Source organism: Neopsephotus bourkii, unplaced genomic scaffold (genome assembly GCF_033783945.1).
Source record: "Neopsephotus bourkii isolate Nb327-2 ecotype Australia unplaced genomic scaffold, CSIRO-AGI_Nbou_v1 NB_1820, whole genome shotgun sequence".
NCBI classification, from domain to species: Eukaryota; Metazoa; Chordata; class Aves; order Psittaciformes; family Psittacidae; genus Neopsephotus; species Neopsephotus bourkii.
In genome coordinates, this window is record NW_026902293.1 from 3075408 (window position 1) to 3088027 (window position 12620).

The window sequence follows — 12620 nt, forward strand, 5'->3', positions numbered from 1 at the left end:
TGTACTGAATTAATGACATCCAAGTAATTTTCACAAGTGAAAAATTGGCTTCATACATTTCTTCAAGGTCTATTGGGATATTTTGAGGTTTCTTGACCTATCTTGACAATAAGCAGGCTATTTCAAAAAAATCTGTGTGCACATGGTACACTTTCTGAAGGCAATGAGTATTTCTAGAACCAAACAGCGCCAAGACAGAAATTAAAGGTCCCTTGTAAATCACTTTAAATGCATTAGCCTTTACGATGGTAGCTAAGAAATTAAATTGCATAAAACACAACCCCCAAAAGTTAATAAGGTAACACCCATATTTCAGGCTGTTAAGCCTGGAACAAACACTGGCTGAATATTAAGATAATGTAGAAAGATGCATATGGCTAATCCTATAGTCTTCCCTGATAATATACACAAATTAATATAACATCAGAAAAGTATCGTGCAAGACCCCAAAGACATTTTAAACAAACAAAAAGTTCTACTCATGTCATATATTCTAGTCCTTCACACTGCCATCTTTACCTTTAAAATTACTTTCATTTATGTAAGAACAAAATATATTTTAATTTGTTTTGACAGACCCGAACCAGGTGATTCTAACTGGTGTGATTGTAGCTGGTATAATTCTGAAGTTTCTCAGTTGATTTTTCACATCAACACAATGCAGTAATTTCACGTTCTTCTGCATATTTTAAGGTCTATTACAAATTTTAAAGGTCTATTTCAAAATTTTCAGCACTAAGAATGTTTATATAAAATATTTATAAAATTGCTAGTAGCTGTGTACTGGGGATCCTCTGCTGTGTATAAGAGTATAAGAGCCTTACAGTGACCTATGCTGTGCTCACACAAATTGCCTGCTGGATGTAAAATGGAATGTCACATTTTCTTATGAAAATTTGCTATGTGAGCTGAGCTTGACTTTTTATGCATTGTGATTGCAAGGTAAAAAGCAGTACTTTAAAAAAACCCAACAAAACCAAACCCAGGTATGATACGTTTTTTTCCCTTACAGGTGGAACAGCAACCACCTGGCATGGCATGTTTATTTTGACATCTTTTTATCATTAGATCTCCTTCCTCTGTTGAACTGCAGTGATACTCCCAGCCTGACGAAGTGCTGTCTCTCTGACCAGAGGGGTAAGGATATCTTTTTCATGGAGAGATTACTGTGTTTATTGAACATTTGCACTCTAACCCCAAGTTTAAGGTAAGAAAAAACAACATTATTTGCACTAAATACTATGGTGCTCAGCACCATATAAATGCTGAAAATCATTTGCAATATGTCACTATATATATGTATGTGTATGTATATGCATTATGTGTTACCTTGGATACAAGGCTTGCTCTGTAGGCAGCTAACTGCTTCAGATATTCCTTCTTGGCAGCTTCAGTTTTCTTTTTGTATACCTAAAAACAAAGAGTGTCACACTGGTAAATTAATCTGGCTTTGTTTTTACATATTACTGGTTTGTCTCATGCATCTTCATAAAGTCTTTCTAAGTAAACAGCCTTTCCTCCTCATATTGCTTGAAGAGTGAAATAATAAACATCAAATATTTTAAAGAAAATATTGTTCCAACTGTGAAACACCCTTTAACTACCCAGCAGTACTGAAAAAACAATACCCTTCATTGCATCTCAGGTTTTATTGTTCAAAGTGAAGCACCAAGCATGCTTTCAAATGCGACCTTTAGGGATAGGGGAAAGCAGGCACAGGCCCTTCTACTGGTTCCCACTAGTGACATGAGTTAAAACCTTCTGGGGAAGATGAGAATGTGTAGAAAGACATCTGAGCTAAATGAAGGTGAAGATCAGGGCACCACATAGATTAGCCAAGAGGCTTTCTCCCTTCCACAGATGAACTGTTGGGAGCAAAGAAGTTTCATGGAGCTGCTTAGGATAATAAATGTAAGTCATTATTCCAGTTTGATCCCATATCGGTCTAATTAACTTCTTGGGAGCATGGATCTATTTCTGCACATTTCTCTCAACTCACCAAATTATTTTAAATGCAGCATGTGCACAATCTCATAACAGATTAAAATGCTTGGAGAATCACTTCAATTTTACACAAATTTCAACATCAAAGATTATCTGGAGGGTTAGGCATGACCTCACAGCACTACAGTAACATGATGTTAGAAGAGCATAAGCAGATTTAGGGTTGAAAGTTCTTATGAGGAGAACCAGTTCCTGACACATGAAACCTAGCTAATGACTTGCTGTTAGCTGTGTCAGTGACAGATCTGGGAACAAGTCAGCATTCCTCTTTGCAAATATTACCATGAGTTTCTCACTACTTCATATTTTTTTCTGAAAGGGTAGATTTAGGAGTCATGCAAACATCTTGGCGTCATGTAACTAAGCAGGATTGACTCCCAGCTTTACTTGTTGCAGAGAAAAGCTTAAAAAACATCTAAATGGAAGGTTTAAAAGTGAGACAAATAAATTGACAGAAAATTTACTTTTTTATGCTGCTATATTTCACAATTTTTAAGTCACACACCAGAGGATAATTCATGTTTTCATGGACATTTGGGATTCACGGTATTACACAAAATGGAACAGCAGCTTTGAGTCTCTGCTGTCCCCTTCTCCAGCTAAGTGCATAACCTGGCCACCTATGTAAAGCCTCCATGAAGAGAATAAAGGCTATCCACCTTACTCCTTCCATTCCACACTATCTAGTTAACAGAGCTATTGATTCAAAGGTAAAAGACAACACTATTTATGACAATTTTGGGCTATCCTCCTGATTTCCACAGCTGAAAACCACAATGAACATCTACTCCCCAGAAGGATAAACTTTATGCAACTTTAAAGTTATCTCTTTTGACCTTCCAACACTCCAGTAAAACCAGCAGTCTTGTAATGGAGAGGACCTCGCAGCACACACGCAGAGGACAATACAGTTGCAGGCTACAAAGTGGAAGTGGTACTGTCAGGCTGGAAGGATCTAGTAAAGAATGTGTTCATGAAACATATTTTTGTTTCACTGAGGATTTGCTTTCAGAGACAGAACAAACCGCAGATATGGCTGCCTAACAGGATTAAAGATTTTGCTTCCCAGGGAAGCAAAGGATCATAATGGAAACAGAGAAGTCTTAGGCTTTTAAAATTGTAAATATAAAGACAGAGAAGAACAAAGATTGGTTTTAGCTGTGCAACTGTATCTGCACACCCTTGTAATTTCTCCAGATTAAGATAAATATATAGTGTTGACTGATCTCCTGTTGTTTTGCAAAAAAATGGTAGCAATTTGCTTTTTAAGTTGTAATCGCTTGTGATTATTAGGGAAATGTACTGTTTGTTTTGAAAATGAATAAAAAATTAGGCAACAATCTGTTCCTAGCTTCTAAAATGAATTTAGCTTGACCTACAGAACAAAGACTAAGTTATACTGCTTTGTATATTGCTATGCCTCTGCATTATTCTGATAGCAAGTTTAAAAAACATAGCTGAACAAAGAATTTTATACAGAACAATGATCTTCAAAAGATCATGTATCTACTGCCTCTGCGCTGGATTTTGCATTACACAAATATAAAAAATAAACACTCCTGCTGTGCTCTTACAGTCACAGCATATTGAAAGAGTCCTCTGGGACCTGACTTTTCCCTCCCATAGTCATACTGCACAAGGTTAACTCAATAATATGAAGCTAACAACAATTCTGTAAATCTCCATCTAAACCATCACTACTTCAGAGGATCATCATACAACCATTATTTAATTATTTCCTACCTATACATCTACCGTGTTCTGTGTACACACTGTCTTGCCCTCTTTCCTTGAATCTTGTGAGCCAGGAATAATCACATGAACACCATGTCTTCAATGGTAATATAAACATTAACCATGTAATAGAAGGTATTATAGTAAAAAAAAAAGTGCTTAACTGGATGGGGAAAGGTTTTTGATAATCCCAGCCTGAGTACTGTGTGCAGTTCTGGTGTCCTCAACATAAAAAGGACATGGAACTGTTGGAACAAGTCCAGAGGGCCATGAGGATGATCAGGGGACTGGAGCACCTCCTGTATGAAGACAGGCTGAGAAAGCTGGGGCTGCTCAGCCTGGAGAAGAGAAGGCTGCGTGGAGACCTCATAGCAGCCTTCCAGTATCTGATTTTAGAGGGCCTATAAGGATGCTGGGGAAGGACTCTTCATTAGGGACTGTAGTGATAGGACAAGTGGTAAAGGGTTCAAACTTAAACAGGGTTTAAGTTTAGATTAGGTAGAGGGAAGAAGCTCTTTACTGTGAGGGTGGTCAGGCAGTGGAATGGGCTGTCCAAAGAAGTTGTGAATGCTCCATCCCTGGCACTGTTCCAGGCCGGGCTGGACAGAGCCTTGGGTAACATGGTCTAGTGTGAGGTGTCCCTGCCCATGGCAGAGGGTTGGAACTTGATGATCTTAAGGTCCTTTCCAACCCTAGCTATTCTATGATTCTATGATAATTGGCCAGAATGGCGCCTGCAGGCTGTCTTGTCTGGAGGATGGTCATCTCACCCCACTTCGTCCTTTTAAGGGCACTGGTATGTCCTCTAAGAACAGCTTGAGCTCTTATATGCTGTTGTCCTTTTGAAGATGCTCACTGCTTAGGTCAACACAGAAGTGGTTTAATGATCCTTATGTTAGTTTTGCACATTCTGATTGGTCCTGGCTTGTCCTAAAACTTAGGGTAAGTCAAGTTCTGCCTGTCTTGGGAGTTGTTAATTTTCACAAGTAACAACAAGGTCTGGCTGTCAATAGTTTTCTATGAAGGCAAATCAGCAGGAGCCTGGCAGTGGCTACCAGTTCACTACTTTGTGCTAGACTGGACTTGTACTGTGGGCTTATGAAAGCAGGGCAAGTGAGAAGCATCCTCAGTATTTGTAGCAGCACCTCAAACAGGTATGAGCAAGTCAACTGCCCCTCCCTATCTCTTTTTTTTCTGCAGCTGTGAGAATTCTTAGCCCTCAGGCTTAAACAGTTTTGTGCTGTAGGAAGTATAACAGAGTTGTATCCTTGCAGTGCTTTTGGGGAGGAAAAAGGCTTGTATTGTCATTCAAGTGCGCTGTACAAAATAGCAGAAGCTCTTAAGAATTTCATGCTTCAGACAGTGCCAAATTATGAAACGTATCATTTCCAATAATAATTTAACACTTTTCCCGTATCAAGAAGCTTGATTCTGCTCTGTTGCCTATCTATAGTGTATTGTGGGGATATTTAATTTTATTTTTAAGCTCTCAGAATTCTCTTATAAGGTCATTTTCCCATCCTCCGTCTACCAAGCAACAATTATTAAATAAGTAACTTGACAGGAGCATATACGTATGGAACTAAGTTATTTCTGTCTTGCTTTAATTCAACTAACATGATAATTGAATGTCAACTTATTGTCATTCAGACAGTAAAGGCCTACTCTGATTCAGCAGCAGATTTGTTTCCTTACACAATATTTTATTTTCTATATTGTTCCTGTTCTGGAAACTGAAAGTTGTCAGAAAAAAAACATAATTTCTATATATGCAGGGTGGGTCAGTTTAATTCATTCTTGTTCTCGTCAGCATGCTGTAGAAACCCCAAAACAAGATTACATTCATTTGTCTACAAATGGAAGTTGCTGGCATTGTTTTCCCACTGTGCTCCACAAATGCAAATTTACACAGCATAATACACACGTCCTGATTTAATTACATTTCCAAAGTGTACCCAGTAAGGTAGGTACAAGTTCCCTTAACACTGTTCAGGAAAGCATGCAGCAACATAGAAGACACTTTCCAAAAGTATGAAACTCTGTGGTGGTATGTAAGATACCATGTGAATTAGGCCAGCAGGGAAAATTAATTCCCTGGGCTTTCCCATTTCCCACAGCCTGGTACTCGCACCCTTTGCTCAGATTCCCTGGGCTGACCACATATGTGAGCTACCAGTGCTGTAGCAGACTACATCAAAGGCTAAAATCTTTTTATTAATAGTGATACACATCCTTAAACTGACTGCCCCAAAGTTCCATTTGGAGATATGTTATGGGTTATATATGGTTAGACACAAGCACTCACTAGATTTACCAGATTAAAACCACAGTAGAATATCTGCACTTCTGTTTTACGATGCCTACTTCTGGTCATATTTTGCTTTATGTAGTATAACTGCTGATCAGTTCTTGTCTTCCTGGATCATAAATTCTTTCAGGCAGGCTTTGTGCCTCGTGTGCTCTTCTGTGTGTTCAATAATATGAAGCTCATAATTGAGATAGATATATATATATATATATATATTACTTAAATAGACCTGTAATGCCTTAAGCCAAGTTTTTGCTCTGGTTAGTCATCTTTTCCCAATAAACTTCCTCTCAACTTGCTTGTGAAGGATTACCAACACATCACAGCACACTATGCAGCGAGACTCCTACCCCATTCCATGTGGCTTGCACTCTTCTGCCAGTCATCATCACAAGGCCTAAACAGGCACTGCAAACATCCTCAGTTTTGAATATCAATGCTAATGGAAGAAGGTACCAGTTCCCTTTGATACTAGAGTGTTGAAGACAGTGAGCTAAACTGCTCTTAGGAGAAAAAGAGACTTTCAGAATTCATGCCTCACTGTAGTCTGACAAAGCTTTGTGTCTCCTAGCTGACAAAGCACATTACAAAGAACCATGCTACTTCACCGGCATTGCCTAAGTAACTGGTGCAAGGATGAAAAAGAAGGGGAAGTTTTCAGTTTATCTTGTGACTGTCTCCTTAGAGCTGACACTTGCAAGCAAGTTATATTTGTCTTTTGCAAATGATGTGAAGGTGCCCACATTTGTTTTGATGGAAGTGTTCCATAACCACCCTTCAAAACAGTAGATGCAAAAACAGCAAATCAAAAAGCAACGTGACCGATTTTTGCCTTTTGGTCTCCACAGTGTTATTACCCTTGGGAGTGTCATTTTCACAGGCTACAGTTACAGGAATGGCATCTGATAAAATACAGTAGGCTGCAACCCAGAATTAAATTCCACATTCAGATTGTCATTCCTGGCCCTACATACCTCAGCTCATAGAGAAAACTTGTATTTTTTTCCTAGTGGGAGACATATCTCTAGTTTTAATCTTCCGATTTTGCAGGAAAGGCACCTAGAACTGCACACACTCACTAAAATATGGACAAAGATATTCCCACAGCAGTCAGAAAAAAAACTCCTCAGAATTGTTTAATGGATACTGAAATATGTTACCATTTGATTTTTAATCTAGGTACACACAGTAACGGAAAGAGGCCCAGGGCTAGCTATATGGCTCAGCAGTCTCTTTGACTGTAGAGCATGAGAAAGACACTGATGACATATTATAGGCTTAGGGGAAAGATTTCAGTCTTTCTGGCATGCAGGGGAAAGATCACAGGCCAAATTCAGCTCTAGCACAAACAGTGAGACTCAACAGAGATCACTGGAAATTGCAGCCATTTGCGCCAGGCCTAAACTTGACCTTACAGGCTTGATCCTTGCAGCTTACAGGAGCAGGATGGTACATTTTATCAGAAGCATGTTGGGTGAAAGTTGGGTACAAAACAAATGACATTAAATGTAAGATTTATGTGGTGATTGTTTGTACTTGCTGGTAGTGAGTCTGAAAGGAGCATAACGGGCCTAAATCCAGTTTTGTATGCAAACAATTTAAAGTCAGGTTTCAACTTGAGCTCAAATGTATGGACAAAGGATGGGAAAGAAGAATGAGTAGAAAATTAACACTATTATTTATGCATGTTGCTATGGCAGTACTTGGAGTCCAGGGTTCTTTTGGTCCAGCTCCTTCCAAGTACAACAAGGTGAAGTGCAGATAAAGTCAACATTCAACTTGGCAGCCATGTGCAGTATTTACCTAGATGCTGCATCTACTGTATGTAGCAAACAGATATTAGAAATTCCCCCTGGGCAGGGGGCATCTGATGGACTCATGATTTCAGTGCTTATGGGAGGCTGCAGGAAAACCCTGGTGGACTGGACAAGAGGCCAGTAGAATATAGCCTGCATTAGCCTATACAGAGTAAGATGCAGAGCTCCTGTAGTGACCTACATTACTTTATATTTTTGTGGCAGATGGGAAGGTTTCCCCCCCGACTGTGGTCGTGCCCAGCTCAGTTCTGGATGGGAGAGGGAGGTGCCAGATTCCAAAAGTCCTGCAGCAAAAATACATTGCAATCAGGGTATCTGACACTGCCCCCTTCTCAAGTCAGTGCAAATTAAGGGGTTCAAGGTCTGGTCCTGTGGAGTGAGGGTAATATCCTTGCTCTGAGACAACTCAGGACACATAGAATCACAGAATCATAGAATGGTTAGGGTTGGAAAGGACCTTAAGATCATCTGGTTCCAACCCCTCTGTCCCTTTGTTGCCCTCCTCTGAACTTGCTCCAATGCTTCCATGTCCTTATGCTGAGGACATCAGAACTTCACACAGCACTCCAAGTGGGGACTCACAAGAGAAGAGGGGCAAAGGCCAGCTGCTGGAAGAGGAAGACACCAGGGTGAGAATCAGTTGTTTTGAACTCCTGATGAACTCATCTGGAGCTTCAAAGGGTAGCGATACAATTTCAGTATGGTAATTTGTCCAGAAAAGCACTGGCTCTCCCAGACAAGCCTATGGTGCAACAGTGGTAAAAGAGACTCTGACAGTGCAGAGCTGGGAGGGGAGGTATAAGGTTGCTGTCTGTTGTGTCTATTCCCAAATCCATTTTGTTTGTAATTCACTTCAGCAGTGTGCACACACAAATGTGCCTTAGCTTCCTATTCTCATTTAGAAAAATAAAACAAAGCTAAATTTAAACCTTGTGTGGTTGTTTACCTACTAAACTGAAGGTACATTCTCATCCACTTACAAATGTGTTAAAGTTACTCCTTTTGCTTCATTAACATGGAGGTAATAATTAAAAAAATACTGTCCTTTTTGAAGGAGGGACAATAAAGAGACAGACAAACATCTATGTGAGCATATGAGCATCCATAAGAGTGAAAAAAACTGTCAATTTATGTTTTCAAAATGCTACTGACAAACTTGACCTGACGGTCTGTGTACCCTCTGGAGCTATCCTTGACCTGAGGAAGAATAACCCCAGGCACCGGTACAGGCTGGGGGCTGACCTGTTGCAAAGTAGTACTGCAGAGAGGGACCAGGAGGTCCTGGCGGACACCAAGTTGTCCATGAGCCAGCAGTGTGCCCTTGTGGCAAAGAAGGCCAATGGTGTACTGGGCTTCATTAGGAAGAGCACTACCAGCAGGTTGAGGGAGGTGATCCTCCCTCTCTACTCAGCCCTGGTGAGGCTGAGGGAGCTGGGCCTGCTCAGCCTGAAGAAAAGACTCGGGGCAGGGCTCTGATCAATGTGTTCAAGTATCTGAAGGGAGGGTGTCAACAGGATGGGTCCAGACTCTTCTTGGTGGTGCCAGGCGACTGGACCAGAGGCAACAGATTAAAATGAAGTTCCACTTGAACGTGAGGAAGAAATCCTTTACTGTGAGGGTGATGAGCACTGGAACAGGTTGCCCAGAGAAGTGTTGGCGTCTCCTTCCTTGGAGATATTCAAGAGTCATCTGGACTCAGTCCTCAGAATTGTGCTTTAAGTCACCCTGCCTGAGAAGGGAGGTTGGCCTAGATGACCCCCACTGGTCCTTTCCAACCTCAAACATTCTGTGATTTCAGCAGCCACAATGCAGTGCCTGATTTGTCTGATGTCCTGACACCAGGCACAACACACACATGGCCAAACAATAGGAACACGATGCCTCTTCCATCCTTGGGAAGAGCTCATTTGTCATGGCGAATGACAGGACAACAACACAGCATAGCATCCAGGAAGGGAGAAGGGGCTAGGTTAGGTGTCCCCATTGTACAGGCAGGGCCAAGGCCTCATGAAACACTGATCTGGGATCCACTTACATTTGACTTTTGATGTCTCGGGTCATGAGAGAAGCTTTGGAGACAAAAAGTGTTGGCCAACATTACTTGTAAACCCCCCCTCCTGATCTACCTGATACATCCCAGCAATGGATAATGTGCTGCTCCCTTCTAAAACTTTCCTCTGATCGAAAGAGAAACTTACAAACAAATCAGTTTGGGTTATTTTTACTGACCAAAATAGAAACCCACGAGAGCTTGTGGGTTATAGCAAAAATGGTAAGCGCATCACAAATGTTGACACTAATGCACGTAGCCTTCAATTTACTTAAATATTGGTAACATACAATCCAAGTTCCATCAGATGTTAAAGAATAAACTTCAGCTTTTATCTAGCGGGTCTTTGAGCACCAATGAGGAGTAAATGATTTGATTTTGTGAGCTCCGAGGATTTGTCAGCTGCCTCATAAGTATCATTCTGGCTCTTCATATTCCTGCTGCTTCTAATTTAGCAGGACAGGCGCATAATTGAAGCAAATTAACTATTTACACTTGCCACTTCTACCAGGGGAAGAGGACACATCAGCAGGAAAGAATGAGTGGGAAATTAAATTCTTCCCACTTGTGTCAGATCTGCCCTTATATAAACACATTAACAGTAATTTCATGAGGCGTCAAACATAGGAATAAATACTGAGGGATAAAATAATGAGGTGTTGTTATTGAGCTGAACTCTTGCAGCTAATATTACTGTGTATGAATTATGCAGCCTGAAAGAAGGCATATGTTACAGCACTCAGTCATTTCACCTGCTTTTTTTAATTGTCAAGTTTTGGTTTCCCTAGATGAATCCATCCTTCTTCCAGCTGTAAGCCCAGTACAACATTTAAGTAAACACACAGAAATGCATACACACTCATATACATGCATGCACACTAAGTTGTTCATATGAGGCCAAATTCATTCGTGCTAGAATTCCAGTTAAGTCACTGAAGTTACACAAAAGATTAATTTTGTTGAATGTTCAGTAGACATTCAATGCCTTTTTTAGAATAATAGCACGTTTATTAAGGTCTTTGGCTGAAGTTTTAAAGTTACACTAATGTAAACAAGAACATTTTGTTTGTAATTTGCCACATCTATAACAGCTTTACTAGGACTCCAATTAGAAACTTAAGGTTCATTTAGTACACACACATCTGGTACTGATTTAAAATTACTTTCCTTTTTCATCTAAGGACAGAAAGTGACCTAAGTAGCCTTTTTACCCAATTCCAACCAGTGTTCGCTCTGAAAACCACAGACTTGACCACTTAGCATGCTGAGCCCTCTTTCCTGGGGGCTATTTTTCTCCCCTTTCCAGGAAAAATGTGTGCAAAGGGCAAAGATGTATATATGTAAGCTATAAAACTGGGATGTACAGAAGTACAATACTGACTAAGGAGAAAGCAGTGTTTGTGATTGTGAGAGAGGAATGAGAAAAGCCATTGAAAATATCCCTGTGCTCCAGCTACAGGACTGAGGAGAATCTAATTCAACATACTACTGCTACAGCTGCTTTCCATTCACAGGTTTCATAATCTGAACAGTTTTATCATGTGCAATTATTGTACCCAATTCAGAATTTGGGAAGAAACTATGACAACTAAAGTCCCTGTAACCTCTAGATGCCTCTGTGTAGATAGGCTTGGACAAACAAACACAGGCACACACCAGCATTGTTTGCAAATGGCCCTTGTACACTCAGAAATAAATGGGAACAGTTATAGCATATGACCAAAAAATGCAAATATCTTAATTTGGTAAAATGAGAGTGGAAGTACTCGTATCTGCTTTAATCTAATAAATTGCAATATTATCATGCTAAGAGAATCAGTCTCATTTATTTTAAGTATAACTATCCCGTAACTTCAGCAAGGCACCCACCATTATCTAGTTCATAATAACATTTCTTTTACTGTCATTCAAATCCTGTTTTCTCAAACAACATTTTTGTAGTTTCCTCACAGTTTGAAAAACATATGTGGCTTTTGCACAAACCCTTTCAAGCTACAGTCTAATATGTCAGGTTATCAAAACTTTGTTACAAAGGCTTGGCCATACATATACTGTCCTAGGTTGCTACTGTTCTGAATTTCAATACCTTTATATATATTCTGTGCTCAATCTTCAGGAATAAACAAGAAGAATTCTATGCATTTCAGAAAAAACTGGATCAGGTTGTAGGAACAAAGATTTCATTTTGGCATGAAAATATGAAGTTATTATTCTTTCTCAATAGCAGCATTATGTTCTACTTTCTGATTCATTTGTATTTACTATTTAAATAGCAAAAGGAGTTCCAATTCAGCAAACATAATTTGGAAACATAATTCTCTTTAGGTTCCAGAATAAGTATTTGCTCCCAAAACAAAAGCCAGAAGCTTTACGATAATTGAATCCTTCTCAGCAAGTACAATTCATCAATAAAGTATTCCTCTAATGATATTATTTTTTTACTTCACTATTTTTGAATTTCTGAAGCTTCTTCAATGCCCAATTCCAAATGCTACAGTAATAACTTGTATTTTTAGAGACCGATTTTCCTTCCAGAGACATAGGTTTCATCACAGTCACTAATGCTCTGGATCTGAAAAATTAGGCCCTTAAAATACAGACTATCTAGTGAGTTAAGATGTCTTGCAATCATTCCTTTGTACTATTAGATCTTGAATGGAATAAAGAATTAGTTTAAATTTACTCTAGAAAATAGCATTGCTTTTTT

General features: G+C 39.6%; 1 protein-coding gene across 2 annotated transcripts in view; it reads right to left on the minus strand.

Moving 5' to 3' along the window:
- The window catches only part of TOX (thymocyte selection associated high mobility group box), a 225010-nt gene that overhangs the window by 22628 nt on the left and 189762 nt on the right, over window positions 1–12620 (minus strand). For both annotated transcript variants that reach the window (XM_061342956.1, XM_061342957.1), the window contains exon 6: window positions 1330–1410. In XM_061342956.1, coding sequence (XP_061198940.1) covers window positions 1330–1410 — 81 coding nt within the window. The remainder of the gene's footprint in view (window positions 1–1329; window positions 1411–12620) is intronic.